This window comes from Rhopilema esculentum, chromosome 8 (genome assembly GCF_057945365.1).
Source record: "Rhopilema esculentum isolate cy_ngs chromosome 8, ASM5794536v1, whole genome shotgun sequence".
In the NCBI taxonomy this organism is placed as follows: Eukaryota; Metazoa; Cnidaria; class Scyphozoa; order Rhizostomeae; family Rhizostomatidae; genus Rhopilema; species Rhopilema esculentum.
Window position 1 is genome coordinate 9962212 of NC_142822.1, and position 26305 is coordinate 9988516.

General features: G+C 36.3%; 2 protein-coding genes across 2 annotated transcripts; both read left to right on the forward strand.

Annotated features, from left to right (window-relative positions):
- The first annotated feature begins 526 nt into the window (after positions 1-526).
- LOC135694674 (uncharacterized) lies at positions 527-8018 on the forward strand. The gene is made up of 6 exons (XM_065213500.2): positions 527-737; positions 4130-4414; positions 5326-5406; positions 6131-6206; positions 6792-6923; positions 7211-8018. The coding sequence occupies exons 1-6, from the start codon at positions 606-608 to the stop codon at positions 7897-7899; spliced, it is 1395 nt and encodes a 464-aa protein (XP_065069572.2). The 5' UTR covers positions 527-605; the 3' UTR covers positions 7900-8018.
- Positions 8019-8157: 139 nt separating this feature from the next.
- Positions 8158-26250, forward strand: LOC135694673 (uncharacterized). The gene is made up of 11 exons (XM_065213499.2): positions 8158-9503; positions 10625-10765; positions 11543-11591; positions 11970-12017; positions 12598-12728; positions 14804-14914; positions 17527-17866; positions 18557-18945; positions 20147-20196; positions 20601-20672; positions 21616-26250. Exons 1-11 carry the CDS (start codon positions 9456-9458, stop codon positions 21755-21757), a joined length of 1521 nt encoding a protein of 506 aa, XP_065069571.2. The 5' UTR covers positions 8158-9455; the 3' UTR covers positions 21758-26250.
- Positions 26251-26305: the final 55 nt, after the last annotated feature.

Sequence of the window (26305 nt, forward strand, 5' to 3'; positions counted from 1 at the left end):
TAAGAATGAAAATTCAATTATCAGTGGATGATGTACCTTAGACGTAACCGTGCCTCTAGTGTAATATTTATATATTGTTAATGTTAAAGGCGCATGATGCTTCGAGAAGGGGCTTTGCGTTAATGGCCTAATTAAGAGTGGACCAGTTGATCTTTGAGGTTAGGCCTTCTAGTGAGGGCTAGAGCACGTCTGGTGAAATCAAGTACCAATGTTTAGTAAGGACGAAACCTATATTTATAGTTTTGATGTCGAATGGGACAACAAAAGGTAGAACTTATGGTTTTGGTGAAGGGGGTTCGAAGTTGAGGTAGTGCGGGCCCCCTGTCTGGGTGCCCTGAGGAGTGGTTTCGTTGTTGGTAGGGTTTCCTGGGAAGAGGAGCTCGTTTTGGGTGAAATATGCCAGTTTATTTAATTCGCTGGTGATATCCTGAGATTCATAATCTCTTATGATTAGATTTTTCGAAATGTTTTGAGGTGTTTGTGGAGTTCATTGGAAGTGCTTGACTTTTTTACACGAAGGTTGGTGGAGGGATTTGTCACTGCGGCGGAGCAGGCATGAATCAATCCAGGATTCCAGGATCTGCTGGTAAGTGGTAGGGATCTTCATGAGGCCATTTCCAATGGAAAACACAATTATTTTAAAAGAAAACCCCGTACCACAACTTGATGGGATTGATGTGAACAGGCCTATTGGCTTGACACTGGACACATTTGCTTCAAACGAAGAGAGAATTCAAGTATTTATTTCTGTTTTTTGTCATATCAAACTTAGGCCGTACTTTGCGTTCTTTTTTTAAGCTTTCATTATGTTCATCAAGAAAGCGAAACGGTTTCTAAGCTGATCGCCGTGTTTCTCGCTTTCGATTTCCTTCGTTTTTGTGTAGACTCAGAACTGCATTTTAGATTGTTCTCAGACCAAGTTTGTTTTCAGGGTCTTTTTCTCGGACAGAGTCCTTCAGAAAACCATTCTCAATACATCTAAGATTGCACGAGTCATAAAACTGGTTTTAGTCCCTACCAAGCCTAAAGTTTATTTTATAGGTAACCCATTATTTGTGCAAACCCGTTTGCAAAGGATGCATTCAAGTTGTGTTTGCTTGCAATTTCACTATTACACTATTACACTACTAGAATTTTCAGCCATAGTGGGCCGGAGCCGTCGCTCTCATGCAAATGGTACCCCTCATGTCAAATATGTACCTGACGTGTCGAATTTTCAAACGCGAAAAAAAATATAAAGATACCAATAAAACCAACAGATGATGATATTCATGTATTCGGCAACTCTTCTTTATCCGTTTTCACTTAATATCGGGGTTATTGCCGATCGTTTTCTGTCAATATTCAGTAAAGTAAACCAACCACTATAGGCCCGGTGAACACAAAACAAAGCTCCCACGACTAAGTGTCGAGTCTTGTTCAGAAAGGCAGGGGATTCCCTGTGTATCAGCAATGATTGCTGGGGGGTACGGTCAAAAATTAATCGAATTCATCTTCAAACACGTAATTCGAAGAAACGAAAACACTCAATGAAACGACATGTGCTACAAAGAATACAAAGTATCATCAAATACGTGTGTAATAAGATTGGTACCACATTATCTTGATCAAAATAAATCAGAATCTAGCTTTTTTCGCTCCGCCACCAAGAGACGGTAGAGACTTAGTCTCTGGAAGGGTCGGCTCCGTGTACCCCTCCTGTCGAATTTTGGAAAACTTGCCAAAATGCGCCGCTTCTCAAGTTTAGATGAAATCTAATATCAAATAAGTGTGTAATAAGATTGGTAACACATTATCTTGATCAAAATAAATCAGAATCTAGCTTTTTTCGCTCCGCCACCAAGAGACGGTAGAGACTTAGTCTCTGGAAGGGTCGGCTCCGTGTACCCCTCCTGTCGAAATTTGGAAAACTTGCCAAAATGCGCCGCTTCTCAAGTTTAGATGAAATCTAATATCAAATAAGTGTGTAATAAGATTGGTAACACATTATCTTGATCAAAATAAATCAGAATCTAGCTTTTTTCGCTCCGCCACCAAGAGACGGTAGAGACTTAGTCTCTGGAAGGGTCGGCTCCGTGTACCCCTCCTGTCGAAATTTGGAAAACTTGCCAAAATGCGCCGCTTCTCAAGTTTAGATGAAATCTAATATCAAATAAGTGTGTAATAAGATTGGTAACACATTATCTTGATCAAAATAAATCAGAATCTAGCTTTTTTCGCTCCGCCACCAAGAGACGGTAGAGACTTAGTCTCTGGAAGGGTCGGCTCCGTGTACCCCTCCTGTCGAATTTTGGAAAACTTGCCAAAATGCGCCGCTTCTCAAGTTTAGATGAAATCTAATATCAAATAAGTGTGTAACAAGATTGGTAACACATTATCTTGATCAAAATAAATCAGAATCTAGCTTTTTTCGCTCCGCCACCAAGAGACGGTAGAGACTTGGTCTCTGGAAGGGTCGGCTCCGTGTACCCTTCCAGAGACCAAGTCTCTACCGTCTCTTGGTGGCGGAGCGAAAAAAGCTAGATTCTGATTTATTTTGATCAAGATAATGTGTTACCAATCTTATTACACACTTATTTGATATTAGATTTCATCTAAACTTGAGAAGCGGCGCATTTTGGCAAGTTTTCCAAAATTCGACAGGAGGGGTACACGGAGCCGACCCTTCCAGAGACTAAGTCTCTACCGTCTCTTGGTGGCGGAGCGAAAAAAGCTAGATTCTGATTTATTTTGATCAAGATAATGTGGTACCAATCTTATTACACACGTATTTGATGATACTTTGTATTCTTTGTAGCACATGTCGTTTCATTGAGTGTTTTCGTTTCTTCGAATTACGTGTTTGAAGATGAATTCGATTAATTTTTGACCGTACCCCCCAGCAATCATTGCTGATACACAGGGAATCCCCTGCCTTTCTGAACAAGACTCGACACTTAGTCGTGGGAGCTTTGTTTTGTGTTCACCGGGCCTATAGTGGTTGGTTTACTTTACTGAATATTGACAGAAAACGATCGGCAATAACCCCGATATTAAGTGAAAACGGATAAAGAAGAGTTGCCGAATACATGAATATCATCATCTGTTGGTTTTATTGGTATCTTTATATTTTTTTTCGCGTTTGAAAATTCGACACGTCAGGTACATATTTGACATGAGGGGTACCATTTGCATGAGAGCGACGGCTACGGCCCAACATCGCTCAGAATTTTTGTACAATAATCAAGTACAAAGAAAATGCAAAGCAAAGTGACAAGATTATTAAAACCTTAAACCATATTTATTTGACAAAAGTTCATTCGTTTTGTTGCTAGTGACAGCTACTATAAAATGAATCCATTCAATTTATTTTTATTTTTATACAAAGTATGGCTAAAGGGGGTGCTCTCTCCTCGATTAGGTTACATAAATTAAGAAATTCCCCTCCATGCATTTTCTTTTCCATTTATTTTCCCTTGTATCTTGTATTTGGTATCTAGTTTCTCTGTAATTTAAATTTCTTTTTTGTATAATGTATATGTAGCTTTAATTGAAGGTGTGTATTGGAATTTTAAAATATGAAACTGAAATACATATATGAATTGTTTGAAGGGAATTTGGTAGTAGAAATTAAAGGTAAAAGTAAATTTTTTTTAATGCATTTACTTCACCTTATGGGCATGTCAGAATCTGACAAGGCACTATACAACGACAATGATGGGCATCTTTGGTTACGGAACTGCAGAACCCAGCTTTGGTCCCAGTGCCTAAAACATGTTATTGCAATTTTTGTTTTTTCTTAGTTGCAGGCCCCTTCTGGCTCATAAACGTGGGGCCTAGGGCCATGGCCCTCTCTAGACCACCTAAAACCACCACTGCCTGAAAGTTGTAAAACAATAAATTTTGTTGACCACAAACTTTCAATGATCAATGTGTGTGCCATAGAAATTTGTTTAAAGCCCTCAAGATTTGTGTCTAGAGAGTGAAAAAGCTAGAAAATGCCCAAAATGCTATCTTATACACTGATTGGGTCTCAACAGATAATCAAGATCAATACCTGATTAAAGCTCCGGTCAAAACAATGCAGCCGTATCACCCATGATAAATTCTATTTATATGTAAACTTTTAATTTTTGTTTTTTTGTTGCAGTTGCAAGTGAAAGATTTGACCTTAGACACAGCTACATTAAAGTTTCTACTAACACAGCAGTCTCCAAGTGATGGTGGTATTCAATTTGTCACCCAGCAAGATAGCAGCTTACAAGAACCTGATGTGCATTCACAGGGAGTGAATATTCATATCACCAACTTGGGAAATGATCTACAAGCAGCTACCAGTCAAGATTCAAGTGCAGCTGGAATTCAAAGTAATGGCCAGCTGTATCAAACATACCAGGTTCTGGATAAAGACATCCTTGGTGAAACAGGAAGTAAGGTATGGGAAAAGTCTAATTTAAGACTAGGATGGTCATTAACAGTACTAGAACAATACAGTACTAGCTTAAGGGAAAGGGATGGCAGGCTTTTTGATTGAACATTCAAAATATAAACTGCAGGTAGTATCTAATATCTATTTCATAACCCTATATCAGGCCTGGTCATTTGAGGAGAGCCATAGTTTTTTCTCGCCTCCAGGCTTCCTTCAAATGCTGGAGGGGAGCTACAAATTGCTCTCCTGAATTGCTCCAGGAAGAAAATTGCTCTCCTTTAAATCAATTTTCCTTTGCTTCGATACTTATTAACCTTCGAATAACTCACCTGGAAATGACTAGAACAGCTGTTTGCTGCTATCCTGTTAAAAGTCTTATGGCCATGCCTGATATATATTCTATTTCAGTCTTGTACCAGCATCTTGAAAACGGGCCAACGTCTGGGACATCAAGCTACTTTTTGTAACATAACATTGTTATCAAGCCACAGAAGTCTTTACCAAACATACATTACAGTTTGAAAGTCATAGAATAACTAAGATTTCCTTGATAATTACTAAAGCCAATGTCATGGCAACTTTCATGAAAACAGCAGTTTCCCAAAAGATGTCGATGAATTTTTTCAGATAGCCTTAATTAATTACTTTTGTGGATTTTGGTTTCAAAACTTCATTGTCTAGGGTTAAATTTTGGTGATTTGAATTATTGACAAAGTTTCTAGCATTGAAAAAATTGAAATTTTTGAATTTTTCCAAAAGTAAATTTTTAAGCTGCAATATGTTCTTTGCAAATAAACTTTGTATTAAGTACCTTATACATTATTTTTAGCACTTTATAAAAAAATTATTTTGTTAGGAGTTATAATTATTTTTATTAACTATCAGTTAAGTATATATTTGTTATTTGGAATTTTTAGGTAACTATTGCAAATAGTTTTGCCGATGATGAACAGAAAAAGAAGTTTGTAGCTAGGAAGGTAAAGAATATAAAAGCGAATGTAAGTTCTACTTGTTTGTTAGTTCTTACCTCTTGATTAACTCATTCAAAACCACACCATGTTGTTTTTAACTAATGACAAATTCCAGTCACCTATTTCATTTAAAATGAAATTTGATGTCAAGCGCACTCCTTTTATCGAGAGTCAGAACTCTGTCAGTTGAAACACAATTGTTACAATGCAAGCAAATAACCAGTAAACCTCTGAATATCAAGTTAGAGTTTGCCTGTTTCATGTTGCTATTATTGAATTTCGTTTTGACATTTGTCTTCAAACTGTTATTCACTACAGCCCTTATAATTTAATTTGTAGTGGACACATGAAAGGTTGCTCAATATGGCTTGAAAAAAGCAGACATTTTGAAACATGTTGCTGAAGATTTTCTTCTCACATTCTTCAGAGTATAAATTGTTAGAACATAGATCAGAAACACTAGGATGTATATGTACCCAGTTGTGGATTGTATAAGGCCAATTAGGAACGCGATCCCTTAAGAGTATTAGTAAGCAAATTGAAAGTCATCTCGAGGGCTGATTTTTAAATATTTGAAAGTGAAATTTGAAGTTTGAAAGTCTGCAACCCTCCTGCAACACTTTCTGTGAATATTTAAATACAATAGATTTGTTATTGTAGAATTTTTCATATCCTCATAATGTACTAATTGAAGAATTTCTAAATCGTTGTGTGTTAATAATGGAGTGTTGAAATTTTGATCCTTTTTTAGATTGATGAACTGTATAAGAAGGCTGGAGTTACAGCTATTAGTCTAGTAGCATTTGATGGCAGTGTCCAAATTTTAGGTATTACTTTTAGTATGTAGAAAACTAGTTTATCCTACTACTAATGGCAACCGTGACACAAAATTTGAAAAAGATTTCAGTTGAAAAAACAAAGCCAACAACAAACATTTCTTGTCCTTTTAATTGTCATACAACCAACCTTAGAATGAGCAATAAAGTTGTGAATCTATTGCTGTTCACTGCCAATTGTAAGTTTTCTTCGCAAGTCCTTTTAAAAGTTCAGGTTTTTATTCTAAACTTTAATTAGTACGCATAATTTTCTGCCAAGATTCTTTTAATTCTAGAAAAGAAAATTGATTTTTACTTAGATTTATTTATTTGTTGTCATTATATATGTAGTTAATAACTAACATCTGTTTTATTTAATTTTTGAGAGGCAAAAGGTTATCGGCCACCAATTTGAATAAAAAGAGTCAATTAAATATGCTTCTTTTTTTTCTTTCAATCCTCATCTGGATGTATATAGATTTTCTGTTTACCTTGAGACATTTCCGACGTCTACACGCTGAAATGTGTCAGACGAAAAGCATTTTAGTTTGGTATGTTTCAATTTTTCTATGCTATTTTCAAATTCATATCTTACAGGCTCAGAGCAGATGATGTCCCTAGAAGAAAATCATGTTTTGAAAAGTGTTTTCTGGAATGCGTTTGTCAACCATGAAAGTTCTATTGGAAATACAGCAACAAAAATGCCAGGGAAAAAGTCCAGCGAGAAAGGTAAAGCTTAAATACATCTTCTATATTGCACACATGTTTTCAGCGTTCATTCGTTTTTTCTAATCCAATAGTTCGTTCATAAAATCGTGCATTCCTAAAAGCAATCAACAGATACTAAAGTCGCTTCAGCCATTTGTCCATCAATAATTGACCAATGAGTGTGATTGATTTCATTAGAACGCTTGTTGATTGGCTTAGATTGATTGACAGATCGCTGAAGCCACTCAAGTATCAATCGATTGTCTGAAAAAACTTCCTTGATTTAGCTCTGTTTACTTTTAATTCAGAGAAAGCAACGCTACTATCTTGGCCTTGCGATGAGTGCGACAGTTGTTTTTCGACCCAACATAACCTGGTTAACCACAAGCTTCTTGTACATAGTGGACTCTCAGCTCATAAATGTGAGTTCTGCGGCAAAGAGTTTGTTGACATTGCTATACTGCAGAAACATCTGACCATTCACACTGACAAAAACTCATTTCAGTGCAAGGTTTGTGGCAATTCGTTTGCTGGAAAGAACCTTCTAGATTCTCACATGAAGGTACACAACGAAGATAAGCGATACTCTTGTAAGTTTTGCGGAAAGTCCTTCAACAGCACTTCTAGCTTGCAGTATCACGTGAACAAGCACACAGGGGACAAGAAATGTGTTTGTATGCATTGCAACAAGGAGTTCACGAAGATGAGTAGCCTTAAGGTTCACATGAGGATCCATTCTGGAGAACAACCGTATAGATGTCAAGAATGTGGAAAAGGTTTTGTCGTATCAACGCATTTAACTAGACATCTGCGGGTTCACAGTGGAGAAAGACCGTATCTATGCGAAATTTGCGGGAAACGGTTCAACCGCTCTTCGCATCTTCGTATACATTTTAGAATTCACAGCGGAGAAAAACCGTACGAATGCGAAATCTGTGGAAAGAGATTCAATCAGACAGTAACAAGGAAAAAGCACCTTAAAACGCATGCAAAGTAAAATTGATACATCTCTTTATATTGTCGTCACTTTAAATTAGTAACTGATTAAATTAGTTTGTTTTTGAGTTGTAGTCCTTGTCTTGTCTGAATTATGTGTTGTGAAACAATTCTTTGTTACATCCCGTTGTGTCCTTGCTTGTTACCTCTCGAGTTTGCATATTCCCGATATATTTTGGACTTGAACTGCATATTGCATTTCCAACAGCTCCAGGGGACCCTTTCGCACAGGAATTAGGTTACTATTCAAAAGCTGATATTCCCATAACAATCAGATTAATTTTCTGAGAACTTATTTGCACAAAAATAAAACACACCTACCACTTTCCAATCCTTTGTTTGTTGCACTGGGCGCCAAAGAGAGGTAAGCGAAGTACCCCTACCCTTATCCTACCACTCACAGAAATTGATATGTAGAAAATTTTGAACGGAATGACCATGAACTGGATAAATCCCTGGCAGCTTTTTCCCATTGGAAAATTTGTATTTTGTATTTTGAATTTTGCATTTCTGTTTCCAGTATCATGAAGCCGTAAAACAATATGCAGAAGCTTTTGTTCGAATTTTTGTTCAACCAGATTGAGATTGTTCCTAGTTTTTTCAATCTCATTCAACCAAATTGCCATTATTCCTCAGCCTGCGATGAATGCCAGATTTCCTACGTGGACAAAAAGTCTAAGCATGTGGATGATTGCATTTGGACAGTGTTTTGCTTTTTTGGCTTTTGCGTTAAAAAGCTATTTTGACGAGATGTAGATCGTCAAGTTTCACACGAGAATCAGGAAACATTTCTACATTAGCGCTAGCAGAAGAGTGCTTCACACATAAGCAGAAATCAGCATCATTTCGTTATGATTCGACTTTTTCAATTATTAAGCATATTTTAGGTGATCAAAAGGTGATTAATTTTCTGACAAGTCTTTACTTCGTGCAAGTACATATATCCTGCAAGTCTGTTTTCTGGCTTGAATATTTTACTGTTCGTTTGTCGTTGTAATCTATGTGTACTTAATGAGAATGCTTTGAAACAACCGTCATTGTTACATTTTAGTATGCATAAAATCCCAATTTTAAAGGTAAACTTTCCGAATCAAGTAAAATTCTAGGTAGTATAAATCAAGTAGAATTTATAAAAATAGTAGTAAAAAATCAATTCTTTTATATCAATTACCTTCTTCTATAATATCTCATGTGGTCAAAGACCAATCAAACACAAAATTTTAGAGAATTGAGAGTGGTTCAATCCTATCTGTTCCTTCCATTGGTGGAATTCTAACTCTTTAAGTGGTAGGCAAGCAGAAAAGAATCGTTCGCAATTCCTGTCAGAACAGGCTTTTCTGTTTTATTTTTGTGCAAAAATATTCGAATTTTAACTTTCATAATTATCTCAAATCAAAATGAGCCATCCATATTTTACGAGCCTTTTAACTTATATTACTAGCCTCTTTCCTGTTAATTTGAAAAAGAGGCTCAGTGGCGTTCGTTGACAGCAGCGCGAAATTTGTACCCAGAGAGGTTTGTTTACACATTCGGTTACTGTTTATTAGACGAAGAAGGATGCCTCGGCCTGCACTTAAATGCCATGTCAATTTTAAAGTCAAGCAGGTAATTCTTATTCCTTGTTTATTCTTCTGTTGCTTTTAGTATAGCACTAAGTGACAAAGCTTGATTTTTTGGCATCGTAAGAAGGAAAACTTACTTTGTCTTCGAACGCATTCAGATTTTGTCAAATCTACTGCCGTTCAGTTATCTTGTATTTCAAATTCTATCAAATTCAACTCAGAAAATCTTTAGATTAAGATTTGTGCTGTTTATTTTGTGAGACAGGCTTTCCCAGTCAACTTCGCGCCAAGTTCAACATGAGTGCTTGATATATCATATTTTTCATTATTATATGATTCGTTCTACTTAAAACTACTACGTATAAAAGTCTGATGGCATCGATTTTAACCCAAGGAACCAAGATTGGTCAGTTTATCTGACCACAGGTATGTTTCTGCATTAGATACAGCATGGGTTCTAAAGTTTTATACACTCAACAAAAGCCTCTGAAAAGAATATAGGCAAGTTAGCAGGCTTTGTTTATTTTTAGATAAATGCATGCAATGAATTTCACACCAACTTATGTACTATTCCTGCACAAAAAACACTCTAAGTTGTAGTCTGGTTCTGTCCTTGACTATACTAAGGAACAAGAGCAATATGAAAACTGTAAAAAGTGATTTTTCAGGGGCAATTTTTAAGCACAAAAACTATTTTATTTTTAAGCAAATGAATCAAGTGCATTACCTTTTTATTTAAAATATGATTTTTAAAGTATATATGTTCAGTAATTTTTGATCCAAAGAAAGTATAGCTACAAGGAAAATGTTTGTCATTAAGAAAGGCAACGCCGTGTATGGGTTCTCTCATCTATTGGTCTAACTACAGAGATAAATCCTCCTAAGTATTTCTCTCCATATATATATATATATATATATATATATATATATATATATATATATATATATTATTTTCTTTTTGTCATTAATTTTCTGTATGGGTGCTTTAATAATATTGTACTGTAGTTTAGTTAATTTATGATGCAGAAATATGTAAGTACCTAAAGGTAGTACCCAAAGGTATTACCAATCCTGTTTGCTACGACACCACTTCTTGCAAGACACAAAAGTTTATTATATTGCCATTTTGTGTTCATTTTCCTATTCAATTATTTTCAATTTCAGGTTGCCTGCCCAGGAACTTTGCATCTGACTGACAGAAACTTTGTGTTTGTTACAGTTTCACTTTTAGCTCAGACAAGAAGAACCAAATCTGTTTTTGCTAGTTTCCCTTTTGTCTTCAATGAAAAATTGATGTTTGAAAGAGTGGGTAACAAATTTTATATTTTTCTTTATGATTCTGAAATATCCTTTGATTCTAGACAAACCAGAAACTCTTTTAAATTTAATCATTATATGCTTATTTGATATAAAAGAACTACAATTCTGGCAGTCAAAAAGTTGACAAGAAGATGCATTAACTTAATTAGGGTTTGTCATCAAGGTAATTAAAGATTTTGCCATCAAAGAGCCACATTGCAAATGTTTCTTCTCATTGTGCAATAGCTGCATTTTATGTTGTTATATCTGTGGACTCTCTAGATTATAAGATATTTGCTGTTTTATAATCTGTATGTATATGGATTGTTTCATTTTCATGAATAATGATTTGATGCAGATTAATATTTTGGTAAGAATTGTGTGTGGTCTTTTAACAAAAGTATTGTTCTTTATAGCATGTTAAGACCTTTTTTAATTACTAGTGCCATGGTCTCATATAAGTCTAATGATAGCTGCTATGACCTTCATATGTTAAGCCTTAAATTCATGGTTTCCTAGCTATTTATATGATATTTTTTATTATGTTGTGGTTGTTGGTGTTGAAACATTTTCATCTCATAATTTTCAAATGCTACAAGCTCCCTAGATAAGGTACTTTTTGATAGGCTGCTTGTTGCAAATATTTTGATATCTTTCTCATATGTCATGAAAAGAAACATACAAAGAATATAGAGTAGGACAATTTCTTGGTTAGCAAGCTTGCAATTATCAATAGATTTCAATGTTGTTGTCGAAATGTTATTTTGACTGCCCTATTGACAGATTTTTACCAATGCAAGGACACTGGACCATGTACTTGAAATATTGGAAGGTATTTTTAATTTGTTAAAGTTTGTTCCTTATTTTGTTAAACTGATAAATAATTCTTGTAGTTTGTTGAAAAGTAGTTAATATCGAAATTGTTGTTCGGTTGTTGGGTAATTTTATTTGCAGTTATATCCAATCTTTAGGCATGCACTGTTCATTTTCTTTATTTCCATGCTCTTTCCATGCTCTTCAATTTTCAAGCCCTTCCCTTTCTAGAGTTGTAGTAATAGAGATTTGATAGAAAACATTACTTCAATGGTCTAAGAGCACAGTTTTATTAAGTTTTATTATCCAATTTAATGCACGCCTGTATACGTCTATATCGTAAAAGAGGATGCGATTACCTTCTATGATATCATCATTACACTTTTTTCTTTTTTAGATGAGATTGTTAGCATTGAACTGAGGCAATATTCAGAAAGATATGACGGTATGCCGCTCCCCTTACGTTTCAGTGCTATGTTTGGGATGGTACACATAGGGCTGCCTGGTTGAGGAGTCTGTGTTTTATATTGCTATTCATTTTTGGAGGATTTGTTTGATAAAATTACGATGACGTAATATGATGGCCTAATAGGATGACCTTATAGGATGGCTCAAAAATATCATACAAAGATCAAAATTCAGCACTTTGCAATGGCACACCCAATGGTTCAACATTACATATATCTTGTTACATTACATATATGATTTTAATATGCTGTAGACTTGAAAAGGGGGCTTGAAAGTACAAAGTAACAAGCTCCATGCTATGCAATGGTGCTTACAAATACTCCAACATGATACGTTACCTATGATAAGCTTTTGATGTCAGAATCGTTATACACTTTTCTCCCTAGTTCAGAAGCTCTTTTATAAATGCTCATGATTACGGCAACAAATGCTTTCTGCCTTTCCTGACATCTTTATACTTACCGCTGCATACCCCACCCCCCTTTTTATTGTTCTATACAGTCTGATACATGATCTACCTTGCACGTCTCGCAAATTTGCTTTTTATCTTTTCTTAGACGGCAAAGTTCTAGCAAGATTCGAGCAGTGTTCTAGACAGTTTTTGTTTCCAACGCCTTCATTTGCACCAAAGGATGACGTTAATCGCGAAATATTGCTGGCAAGAACACAAAATTACCCCATTGAACGTGTAGGTTTCTTTGTTATATTTTTATTCTTATACCCACCTTTCTTTTTTTTATATCTGGATACATGTAATATCATGCACTCCTTTTTTACAATTGATTCAGCCTAGCGTGTTTCTTATTTTGTCTCTTATTTATAAGGGAATTTCCTGTGCATAATAGTGTCCGAAAATAACATGTGCTCAATAAAGTAACTAATGCTATTTTGCTTATCGCTTTATGTCTTTCTATTGCTGTTCTTTCATTTTTCAATTTTTTCTGCTATTTCATTTCCTGAGTTTTGTTGAACATATTTCTTATGCTGTTCATTTTTGGACGAATCGCAGCCCGATGTTCCTTATAAGGGCTGTTCTTATAAGCAGTGTCTATTGCTGCTAATTTAACAAGAAACGATCATGAAACGTTAGGCCTTTTGCATGGTGCTGGATAGTGTATAGACAGTTTTTCATGATTTGGTGTTTATAATTGGACGGTTTTAAGTTGTACCTCCGACTTTTACCTTAAAAGGGGGCTGAATGACATGGAGTGTTTGCACGCATCAATCGACTTTCTGATAAACTCAAACTCAAAACATTTTTCAACATAAAATTGATTAATTACAATATACTGGTTGACATTACTTATAATTAATATACAATATCCAAGTAAATTTGGCTAAATAACAATGAACGGTCAACTGCAATATTTTATAATTCAGCAATGAAAATTAAACAATTTTAGGCTGATGGACACATGGAAAGAACTTTGGGCAAGCCATCGAGCCATGTATCCAGTTTATAATCATGATAATCAAACTTTCAGTTGAATTATTGCATACATAATTCCCTTCTCTGTAATACTGTAAAGAATCTGTTGGTGAGATCTCACTAAAGGCCTATGCCTCGACGCATTTTGATGGCAATTTACATTCTGCTGGAAAGACTATAAAAAAAAAATTTCAATCATAAACACGCCGCAGAGCCTTTAAATCCGAACGGTTTACTAACGGGCTATATTACTATAATCGGACACCTAGTAAGACCACCTTTTATCACAGTAGGGGAATATTCTTCTTTAATTGAATGATAGCTGTTGTATGCCGGACTGTTGCTAAGAGCTCAAAGGCGTTCCTGGTGGGGTGCAGTATTGATCGGTCAAAGTTTTCTATACAAGAATATTTTGTTTATGGGAAACTTTGCTCTCGTGTCCTGGGGCTATGTTAATCTTAAAAGAATAGGGCTCTAAAGAGTGATGTTTGAAAGAACCTATTTTTTTGCTATTTGACTTTTGGCCACACAGTCTGAAACAGCGCTACTAAATGCTTTTGAATATGGACAATTAGCTAATTATTGGTCCAGTCTGATATTTTGATTTTGGTTTGGTTCGTAGAGTTTCAGTGACCAAATAACAATGATTTGATGAAAAGAGCCTGTGCTTATGTGGCCATATCTTGATCAATTTCTGCCACATGTGATTGATTTTTCACATTTAGAGGTCTTCCAAATACTCCCTCAGTAGATGTGATCTGAATTCGAAATTTCTAATAAACATTTTGTGATGTCACCACCTACAGGCATTGACCAAGGCAAGGGAAGCAGAATGTTGAAGAGATGCCTGTATGTTATTGTGGCGTATCCACTGGGGGCAGGGGAACAACCTCTAATAATTCGAGCTAGTAAACTTTTTGCGATGCAAATAATGCCTGAAATTATTAAAAAGGCCTTGAACCCTTTTGCCCCCATCCCTCCCCCTATTGGAAAAAAAGGTGATTACGTCACTGATGTTGTAAACATTGATACATGGAACATAGTCGGGAAATAACTTTAGATTAATTGAGAACTTCGTGCTGTAGAATGTCGACTGAGAACTTGACTCGAGCCTTGTTTTAACTTTCGATTTTTAATATAAAAATATACATTTGCTATATCCTTTTTTATATTTATTTCGTGCTGCATATCATTCCCGCATGCAAATGATAGGCTTTGGTTAGCTCTACCTCGGTTTTCTTCAGATGTGGCTTACTGAAAATAAATTTACATTATGATGATAATTCTTTATTCATTCTGATCAAAGACACACTGTTTACTATTTTTTCTCTTAGGGCATTGATCCACAGTTATCATTTACAACAAGCACCAGAATTGAAGAGACCAGTATTGCATCAAGCTCAAGAGAACATCTTTCAAGATCTAGGATTTCACCAACCAGAACGGTATTTAACTCCATGCCTCTTTGCTGCATTTTCCGTATTGGCATAATTTTCTGCGTTTCACTTAAAGATTGCAATGATACTATATTTCTTTGCCTTCGTACCACCTTTGTTTAAAAGCAGCATAAGATGAATCTTAGAGGAAAATGTAAGCTATTCTTGTTTATAAGCTGCCTGCCAAAAATTAAAGATAAATAAAGTCTAATTAAGGCCTGGTTGAAAAGTCGCACTTCTCATGTGCCGAGCCTAACTCGAGAATTAAGTACATGAGGGGCGCGACGTTTGAATCAATTTGGTACGGCAGATTTAGTTAGGAGCGGCAAACTAGTTTGGATCGCCAGAGCTTGCCGAGCTGCACGACTCCAGCACGGCACGATTTCAAGCATCGAACTTGTCATCTACCGAACTCAATGCATAATTATATTTAGTTTAATCTATTTTGAAAATTTATCCATAACATTGAATTCTCGTCGCTGTTTTGCTTTGTGCCTTAATTTTAAACCAAGATACTTCATGTAATAATCCTAAAACCCATTTGGCGCGACGTGATTAAGTTCGACGTTTGAAACGGGAGTCGCGCTAAACCTGCTCAAGTGTCGCTCCAAACAGAGTTAGATTCGGCACATGAGAAGTGCGACGTTTGAACCAGGCCTTAGTCTGGTTTTATATCTGAAATCCTTTATCAGTCGAAGATATGCAGAAATAGTTTGAAAACAGCAAGAAAACAAAATTGTTAGGAATTAGACCATCAAAAGTATTAGCTGAAATCATATTTGGATCTTAGCTTAATTGTAATTGCTTTAACAGAACTTTAACTCCAGACAGAAAGCACACAAAAAGCCTTGTCCAAAAACATAGCAAGATTTCCAGAAACCTCTGATTATTATCGGAAAATTCTTTAAAACATCCTGGATTTTCTGGATCGGCGAACTTTGATTATACACTTGGTAAACTTTGAGCATATTTGACAAATGAGTAATGGCGTCAGCATTGTAAGCAATATGGCCATCGAGATTCAAGATACTATTTGAAGCCATTAGTCGTCTTGTTGAGGAGATAAGTGAGCATCGATAAAAATAGTGACATTTTTTTGCGCATGCGTTTAAGGCTGCAATTTAAACCTAACAAGGGTTAAGATTGGTTTTGTTCATTGGAACATCAGGTTGAAAACGCTGAAAATTTATCGAGGTTATGACAAATGTATTTATGAGTAGGCAGTTTTAATCTGCACATTGGTGCTATCTAGCACAATTCTGAGTATCTTAAAGCCTTAATTCAATGCATTACATTTGACAATAACAATAAATCCAAAAACGTGTAATTGCGTCGGTTGTTTATTGGCTATATATTGCTGTATTAGAACAATTTGTTTCACACTACTTCATCTCCCGAACAAGTCTGTCAATTGTTGAAAATTAATCAAACAAAGCCCCAAACTAATGGCAACAGATCAAAAAGTAATTTTTAAAATATCTAGAAGTTTCATTATTTATTGATTAATCTTGATGGTTTGAAACCTCTTTGAAGCATTTTTAGGCAGGCGTAAAACGACAGGCTCTGTTGGATACAAAATGACAATTTTAGAAAAAAAATTGTTAGAGTTCTTGGAAAATAATATATATCCTGACGTTTTTATGGCGACTCTTCGAATGATATTAAGACACTTTGGTGTACCTGACTATCGCGGGAACTTTGTTCTTCAATAAGGAGATAAATTGTTCTTTAGGAATTTACAAATTATTTGTTCCGTAATCAACATTTCAATAGATTGAAAAGATATAATTGGTAGCTTGTGGCAAAAGTAATTGACTGAATTCTGCTGCAACATATCATAAAATTGTCGCCGAAATCAGGCCCGTTGCATCATCAAAGTTTCCTACCAAAGTTTCCTAACATATTCTCTAATAACGGTAAGAGAAATAACAGTTTTAGGCACCTAAACATAAATAGGTATCTCCGAGTTCATTTCAATAAGGTCTTGCAGTTTTGTGCAACCAAAAGCCTTTTCAATTGAAATATTTTGCAGGTATTATTGTCATGATAGCTAAATTTTCTTGTTTTCGCTAGTGTCGATATAGTTTACAAACTGGCAGAAATCGAGAATACGCTTGCTTTCTTTATTTTTGATACCAGATTTTGATAAATCTTCCGCAATTTTCTTTCATCGCGTTTCTTTCGATTCCACACCTGGATATATATTTTTAGCTTACTTTCGGTCATTATCTGAAATTATCTGAAGAGAGTCGGATGAGAAATACTCTGGTACGCTATGTTTTCTCTATTTCGTGCCATTTTCAGATCTTACGACGTTTATAAAACTTACTGTAGCTATTTGAATTTTTGTTAAGCTATGTAATTTCGCAGCAGTCCTGCCGCTATGCTTCAGGCTGCGCAATACTTTTGTTCTCTAAGTGTATCATTGCTTCTCAATTTACTTGAAGAGTAGGCTTGTTCTTATGTTGTAAGTTTTATATATTACTTCATACATAGTCATACATTGCATGATGATTATTATTAAATTTAGCCAAAAAATATATGCATTTTTAGAGATATTATTCAATAAAGAACCTTTTGGCATTTGGAGTTGGTTTGAATATTCCCTTTTCGTTTTACAGACAAACTCTGCGAGAAAGATTCCATTGGTACGACCTCCCTCTTCCTCCTCAGAAACCGAAGAAGAGGCAATCATCACAACACCGAGGCGGCAGCATTCACCAAAGCGCAGCGTTGTAAAGCATGAAGAACACTGCATTTGTGAATGCCCTAACCGACTAGAAAGTAACCGAAATGGCCTTCCTTCGAAATCAGTTTCACCTAGCCGTGTAAACTCTAAAAAGACATCGCTCCATAAGCCTCCTTTCAAGGCTGGCCGGGCCCCACAAGATCTCATATCAAAACGAGATTTCAACAATTCACCGAGAAGATATCAAAGAATAACTTTCGGAGATAGCACAGGTATTTATGTTCACCATTTTATTGGCCCTTTAATAAGTGCTTGACGCAGAGTTTCACGTGCTTATGTTAATAGAACAGGAAGGTTCTCAGTTGCAAATTAGTGTTTACCTTAATTCGGAGTTGCAATCTACAAGCATCCTGCTCTATACACTAAAGTGTATTTGTGGTATGAAATGCATAATAGATTCCCTATGATTCCATCTTTGTTGGAAGAGCTTTCATGAATTTTTGTTCTTCGTTTAACGCCCAACATGTTTTATAAACCCATATTGGAAAATACCTCTCAAAATATAACATAAAAGCATCTCTAAAGAGCTTATTCACCTTTAAATGTTGTTGTCTTTATGTTTCTTTTTTGCAAAAAATGTTTCTATGTGTAAGATTCAGCTCTTGAAATCCAATTTGAATTTCATTCGAAAACTTTCGGACAAAAAATCTTCGGACATACATCTTTCAGACATACAGTTTTATACATGAAACAAAACGATTTAAAAATTGTTCTAAAGCTCTTGCATTGTTAAGAGTCTTAATACTTTAGACTTTTTTATCATTTCATATTGCATCGCTAGTCTTTTGACAATGAAAGGGCATTGGAATATACGAGGGCAAATTTGAAGATCGTTGGTCCGTTAGAGATCAAAATTAAATGCATATTTTGTTGTTTTTTGACATGTCTGAATCTTTTGCTAGTTTTCTCCTGCCCGAAATGCCTATTACCAGCACCTGACTGCACTAATTGTACCACATCTCCAAATGGAAGCAACAGAAGTGTGCGACATCAATACGTAGAGAATTCGGTGCAAGAGCGACCAAGATCGTCCCCGCATCCTTCGACGCGCGGCAATCGCTCTCCCAGCAGCAAACCTGGAATGCCAACTGTCCGTGCAAGAATCCCGATCACTTCTCCTGTGTCATTTGACGATGAAGACCGTTACCGCGCGGCTTTAGCGGTATCGAGTGAGAGAAACCGCAATCGAGCAAGGATATTTGAAAATTCGGTTTCACCAGAGCACAACATTACTAGATCACATGTTCGCAGCACAGTAAAGGATTTGTTGAGAAAAAACGATTCTGTATTGGTAAGCAAAAATCTTTTAATAAAATGCAGAAAGCGCGGAACGCAACGTTCCTTTTTGTCTCAACAGTGTCTGTCATTTTTAATTTTATCTCACTTTGGATTTTTAGACTAATATTTGCTGCTTCTGTGCTTACAAACTTAGCTTAATTTAGTTTTCAGGTCGGCCAAATTGGTGCTTAGGGTATATGTCTCGTATCTTTTTAGATAGATATGTTTCTTGTTCGATATAAACGGACCATCGCGAAATGTTGTTTTTTCTTTTAGTACCTAGCTTCGGCAGGTAGTAGTTTTTGAGACACAGAGAAGCTGCCGTCCTGCAGTGTACCTCCTCTTGATGTAACCAAATCTCGTGGTTCCTATGTCCAGTGGCGTACCCAGGGTTGCAGCAGTGGGGGACGGGGTCTGGGGGCTCTTCAAACACTCCCAAATGCGGGGAAACGCCCTTTTTGCAAAATTTCCCCTCATTATTTAATTCATGTTAGCTACGGTAAATAGCAAAGTATTTTACAATTACAATTGTTATTGACACAAACGTACAGTATACTACAAACCCCCCCCCCCCCCCCCCCCCAAATGAGTTTTACATCCTTTTTGGACAAATCTCCAGGAGAATATTTTAGAAAAGTAGGGGGGTCCGGACCTCCCTATTCCCCCCTTGGGTACGCCACTGCCTATGTCTAGGATTACAGAGTCCTGGGGACCTGCCTCACTCTGAGTACAAGCTATGACCATAACAGCATGGCAGGGGCTTGACCCAAAGGCTTTTGAGTCTGTTGTCCTCATAAGTTCATGACCCTGACTTATGAGCCATCCTCACATTTTATTGCTTTGACACTACGACCCTTGACTAGCTTGGTCCAAAGTGTCTGCAAGGAATAAAACTTATCTTAATAAAACTTACTTTTTAACAATTTTTACCTGAATCGATAAAAACAAACAAATTGCAAACAAATATTTCTTCTTTAAATCAGTGCCGAGTAGGTCTAAGCTGAATAATTATCATGTTATTCTACTAAATGCTTATTTTCGTAGCATAATTCTAAACTGAAAGATGAACTTTTTATGTTGATGTTGTTAATTTAGATTCCTTTGTTTTTAACAACAATTCCTTGATGCTGTCTCTATCTTTTCTTCACACCACCCGGTTTCTTTTCTATTCAGTTCAAAATTCCTTTCTATTTTATTATTTTCTATTCATCAAGCAATATGAGCTGACAGATTCTGAACTCGAAGACTCCCTGCTGAGTGACATGTATGTATTATAACTTTACAACCCCTCAAACAATTACTGCATTATTTTTTCAACTTTTCCTGTATTTATTTACCAATGTTTTGAAAGATAATTATCATCATAATTCTGTTGAAATTTGATTGCAATTGAAAATTGTTCATCTTGATAGCTTGTTAACTATAGCGTCTTTGTAGGCGAAGTAAATCTTGATCTATTAACGAGCATACTTAGTAGCCATCCTAATTTCCGTCTGCGATGCCCGTCATGCGACGATCCTATACACACTACCATGATACATACGTCACTACACTAAGTGATACATATAAATACGTCACGAAACAACCAGTGTCGATGACGCTTTCATAGTAATATTATGACATATTAAATTTGTATAACTGCTTGAACGTTGTGACATAATATTTTAGATCTGATGACGATGTCCCGATGCCTGAAAGTCCAAGCAAGAGAAGCATCTCTAAGGAAGTTCCGGGTAGAAGGTAGATTTATGCTAATTGTCGTCTCGTTGTTAGTGCCAAAACGAACAATGAGATATGTTCATTCGGCCATGATACATAACCGATAATTAACTGATCTATTCATGGGTGGAAATCCATAGGATGATATTATCTATGTGGCATCTGACTTAAGGACTGACTTAAATAGTATTCTTGTTTTCAATGTGCCCAGTTTGCGAATCAGATCAAAATCAATTTGTTCGAAGTTCAAACTTTAGGGTTTCTTGAATGTTCTGTCATTTCTGTTATCAGCTGAGACTTACCTCCCATTTCATTCTCATTGTTCTATTAAACAATTTATCTTCTAAACAAAACATGTTCAAATATTTCTTCCGATAATTTTCAAAAAGATATTTATCAACGCAAAATGAACTTATCACTTTTGGTAGATTCCTATTTATGTCAACTTTCTTTTCGAATAGTAAGATGGATGATAGTCACTTCACCTTTTTAAAAGTATGTGCCACAAGATCACAACATTGTCTCTTTTACAGTTTTTTCAAGGCCAAGGCCAGAAAATCCAATACTGAAATTGAATTGCAACATGAAATTGAAATACTTTTTTGTTTGACACTACTCAGAGTATTGAGTCAGATAATAACAAATATTTATAACGCTGCTTCTTTCAGCTTTTGGTTATTAGCCAATATTTTACACGACCCTGACAAGTTTGAAAAAAATGTACACCGACGGATTTAGTTGAGTCGATCCTGCAGTTTTTGTATGGAAAAAATCTGATTTAGCGAATGTTTGAGCCCTGAGTACGAAATTTGACTACAATAAGTTAGGAATATAAAATGGTAATTGAAAATCAGTCTTCGTCAGGGAAAGCCCGAGTTGCTAGATTTAATAGGGTTCAACTGTACTCTAGTACCATGTTTACCGCCGTTTTAGGCCATTTCAAAACATATTTTGTATTTTGCAGCGTTGTTGTCCCATTGAGCGCAAGAAAATATTGGTCAAGCGATTCTCACCATTATACAAACAAAACACACAGACAGCTCTTCAACGACAGTATGAGCGAAATTTACAAAGATTTGTACCGCAAGGCAACAGGGTCTGATTAAGTTTTATATTTATTCCTTTGTTTGTAATCATAGTTTTGATAATATAATCTGTATTGCTATTATTTAGTATCACAACGTTTTTATATTTCTCCATTTAAGTTCTTTAAACTCATGATAAATGATGATATCCGTCTTGAATTATTAGAAAATGATTAAATATTGTGAAATGGCATTCGTTTTGTAAAATTGTCCGATAAAAAGTTTAAGTATGTTTTGAAATGTTTGCATTTTTCATAGTCAATTTTAAAGAAAATATTCCACTCCTATTTAAACTGGCTAAGTGGCTTTCTGAAGTTTTGGACCCTGTTCTTCAAAAATATTCAAAACATTGCATCAAGGATTCTTTTACGTTCGCTGAGTTCATGCAAAACTTTAACATCAAAAACGAAACATCTTTCATGTGTTCTTTCGACATTAGTAGTCTTTTCACAAATGTCCCTTTGAGTGAGACCATCAAAATATGTGCCGACGCTTTGTACCGGAGCGAGCTTAATAGCCCACCATTCCCAGAGGAAGTATTCATTGAAATGATAGAAACTGCAACACGTTCAGTTGAATTCAGCTTTAACAATGAAGTGTACCAACAAAAAGATGATGTCGCTATGGGTAGCCCTCTGGGACCTGGGCTGGGCTGGCCAATGTCTTTGTTGGCTTTTATGAAGAACGTTTGTTCGATTACAACCAAAAGCCAGGTGTCTATTTTCGGTACGTGGATGACACATATACTATTTTCAAAACAGAGGCTGAGTGTGATACTTTCCTAAAACGCCTTAATGGCCTTCACACAGCCCTACATTTTACATTTGAAAAGGAAGAAAATAACTCCTTGCCATTTCTGGATGTTTTGGTTGAAATATCTGACACTAGATTTCTCACTAGTGTATACCGTAAACCCACATTTTCGGGGTTATACACTCGATGGAGTTCGTTTTGCCCAAAACAAAGAAAAATCAGCCTCATCAAAACGCTTACACATAGGGCACTGATGATTTGTTCCAAGTCTAAACTCGACTCGGAACTTGAAAAACTAACTAAGATTTTTCTGGAGAACGGCTATCCAGAGGATGTTATTTCAGTTTACATTAAGGAGAAAATGGGAAATTTCTCGGCTGACGTAGAATTTGGTCCTCAAAAGTGCCCGGTCTATCTAAAACTACCCTGGATCGGTAACAGCTCCCTACGTTTTGAAAGCCAAATAAAACAGGCCATAACTAATTGTTTCTTCGCGGTCAACCCACGTGTTGTTTATAGTACAAAAAAAGGCCCTTCCGTCCATTCAAAAGGACTGCGTTCCTGCCACAAAAAAAGTTCTGTTGTTTATGAATTTACGTGCCAGTGTGATTCTGGCTACGTAGGACGCACCACCCAAAGATTGGAGGATAGAATAAAACAACATGTTCTATCTAATATTAGAAACAAAACCCATCCCCAAAGAGAACAGCCACCTCGGTCTTGCAAATCTAAAATTACAACTAAAACTTGCGATTCTGCTATCGGGCAGCATTTGCTAGAAAACCCAGATTGTGCAAAATAATTATAATGGCGACATGTTTCGGATTATTTGGTAAAGCCCGATCGTTGTGCCACCATAGCACCTAGCAGTTTTAGAATCTATCTACATAAGCACGAAAAAACCGCTACTGTGTAGACAAAAGGAGTTCGTTTTCACCTAAGGACTCCACTGGTAACATTCTAATAGGCAAGCGGCACTGATTGATCAACCTTTACAGTCATGTGCTCGTGTTTCTGATTGGCCTATTTCGATCCACAACTGGGTATATATATTTCTTAGCGTAGAGTTTTCAATCTATGTTCTGACGTTTTAAACTTTGAAGAGTGTCAGACGAAAAGCTTCAGTTTACTAAAGGTTTGCTTTTCTCAAAGCCATTCAAGAGTTTTTTCCCAAAATCAGAATTCTATATAAAATGCAATTCGGCCTTAGATCTACCCTCAGCAGAAGCGAAGTAGAGACACAACAGTCAAGTGAAGCATCTAAAAATCATAAGCCTTTGAGGATTTAATCATTTACTGAGATAATTATCTCATCTTTTGTTGCCAGCAAAGAGTACTTAATCTGATAAATCCCTGGATAGATTGCACTTTGATTGCTACTTTGACTACTATTGGATGATAGGATTGATATTAAAGTTTTTTGTTTTTGTGCTTAAATTCAGAAAACGTCCCAGCATTAAGCTTCTTCAATCCAAACAATACAATGCAATACAATCATAAACTGTCAAGGGTCGTTACAGTTTATAAATTGCTTTGAAAAAAGTAAACATTTTGAAACAACAAACATGCTACTAAAGATTTTCGTCTGAGCCTATTCAGAGATCGAAAAGTCTACGCTAGGAAATAAGTATACCCAGTTGTGGATCAAAATAAGACAATCAGAAATGCGGGCACATGACTGTTGACCAGTCAATGCCGCTTGCCCATTGAGAGTTTTACTATTCCAGACCGATATGACCCCTGTGCATCAATATGACTCTTCGGCCATATCGCTCTATGGAGGCCCATTTTGGTCTAGGGAGGGAAATGTCAGACTGGGCAAGAAAAATTAATTTGAGGCTTTTGCAGCGGTTATGGGCCCAGGGTTACCGATATGACCCCTTGCATCAATATCATTTTTAGGCCATATCGCTCTATGGAGGCACATTTTGGTCTAGGGAGGGAAATGTCGGACTGGGCAAGAAAAATGGATATGAGGGCTTTTGCAGCGGTTATGGGCCTAGGGTTACCGATATGACCCCTTGCATCAATATGACTCTTCGGCCATATCAGTCTAGGGAGGCCCATATCGGTCTAGGGAGGGAAATGTCGGACTGGGCAAGAAAAATGAATTTGAGGCTTTTGCAGCGGTTATGGGCCTAGGGTGACCTATGCTTATGGGCTTTGTGAAATTTATTAGTGCCAGGTGCCTTTTTATCTCCCACCACCACTTTGATCCACATCTGATCTAAATACGAATTTCCTTTTACCCATTTAAAAGCATTAGACAATTATAAAAATCACGACAAATGTAGTATTTCTTTTCGCTCTTCAGCGCAAATGGGTTGGTTCTTTCTAGTAAAAGTACCTTGTAATGTGCAGCAAGCAAGGGTATAATCAGGTAACCTTTTTTCGGACTTCTAATCTAGCTAAAGATTACCCTGGGTTCCAGAGCGTCAAGTGTAGCAAGTGGGGCGTCGAGGAAATAGGGCATTGCGGGCAATATTGGACATTTTCGAGTTCAAACTGAACGTGGATTTTTTAAACGGTACAAGCATGCGCAGAAGATATTTTGATATTCAAGAACGGTACGCTTACTGTACCACTTTCCGTTTTCGAAAAAGGCAACTTTTTTCCACCGAATTCGTACCGTTTGACCTCTCAACTAATAATGTTCAAGGCATTGCGTCATAACTTCAGCAACAAGCTGTGCTTCGAACTGAGTCACAGTCATTCTGAATACTATAAAAAGTATTACCTATCATCGGTAGAAGCAGGCAGAGTTGTAGAGCCCCCCTTGTAATTTACAAGGGCGTGACTTGACCAATAGGTTTGGGGGGGGGGGTGAAAAGGATTTCTGCCCTGCGATAATGAGTGGTGCCCTGCAGACCTCGTAGCAAAGGTTTCTCTATAGGCTACTAGTGAAAGCTTTACCAGTGTAAATTAGTCTTTACTAAGAACAAACTCCTAAGCAATAAAAAAAACTTGAAACTTCATTGCCTATGAAATATCTTTTTTACGTGAGCGTAAATTAAATGTAAAATTTGATTTTCCTTTGTAATAAAGGTTTTATTTCATGGCATATCAAGTTTAGTGAGGTAGGAGGACCCACCATGGTTGGGTCCAACGTGAAGAACATTTTTGAAGTTATACCTTGTAAAAGGGCTAAAAAGCATCTCCCAGACTAAAATTTAGCAAAATACTATACTGCTAAAAAACTGATAATTGTTTATTTGAAAAATAGGGAGGGGGATTTCATGCTAAAACGCTAGCGATAGATGTTGGGGAAGGAAAGAAACGGTAAACTTTCGCTTCAGATTGCACATAGTTGTGAATGACAGAGCAATGTTGTTTTGATTGGGAGAGTTTTATTTCCTAAACAGAATGTGCAGTTTCTTATCTCGAGAAGGCCATGTTTACACTTCCAAAATAAAAACATTGCAATGATACAGAAAGTGATTTACTGAATTAATGCAACTAAAATAAAATAATAGAAATACATGAATAAGTTAGCAATTAGATCAAACTTTCCCCTTCCTCGGGCATGTTCCATTACACGAAATGGAAATGGAAAGGAAGCCAAATGGAAATTGATGGGTGAAAACTTTCCGAACCGTTTTCCGCTTTCCGTCCATACCGTGTAGGGGAAATCACGTTAACAATTTTAAGATACCTGCTAACTCAGATATCTGCGAAAGTTATTGAATGTTGTGGCCTAGGTTTTTGCAGGAAGAGAACTTATCAGTTATCGCGTACAAATCACAAAAAAATAACATTGTAAATTTTCGAAGAAATCGATAAGCCCCTTATTTCACAAAACTCTATCCGTCCAAAATT

Coding starts and splice junctions, on each gene's coding strand:
- LOC135694674 (XM_065213500.2), top strand. CDS start 606: ATGAGGCCATTTCCAATGGAAAACACAATTATTTTAAAAGAAAACCCC. Junction 738..4,129: donor CAAACGAAGAGAGAATTCAA/GTATTTATTTCT, acceptor TTTTTGTTGCAG/TTGCAAGTGAAAGATTTGAC. Junction 6,207..6,791: donor TGGCAGTGTCCAAATTTTAG/GTATTACTTTTA, acceptor CATATCTTACAG/GCTCAGAGCAGATGATGTCC.
- LOC135694673 (XM_065213499.2), top strand. CDS start 9,456: ATGCCTCGGCCTGCACTTAAATGCCATGTCAATTTTAAAGTCAAGCAG. Junction 11,592..11,969: donor TGTACTTGAAATATTGGAAG/GTATTTTTAATT, acceptor TTTCTTTTTTAG/ATGAGATTGTTAGCATTGAA. Junction 12,729..14,803: donor AAAATTACCCCATTGAACGT/GTAGGTTTCTTT, acceptor TTTTTCTCTTAG/GGCATTGATCCACAGTTATC.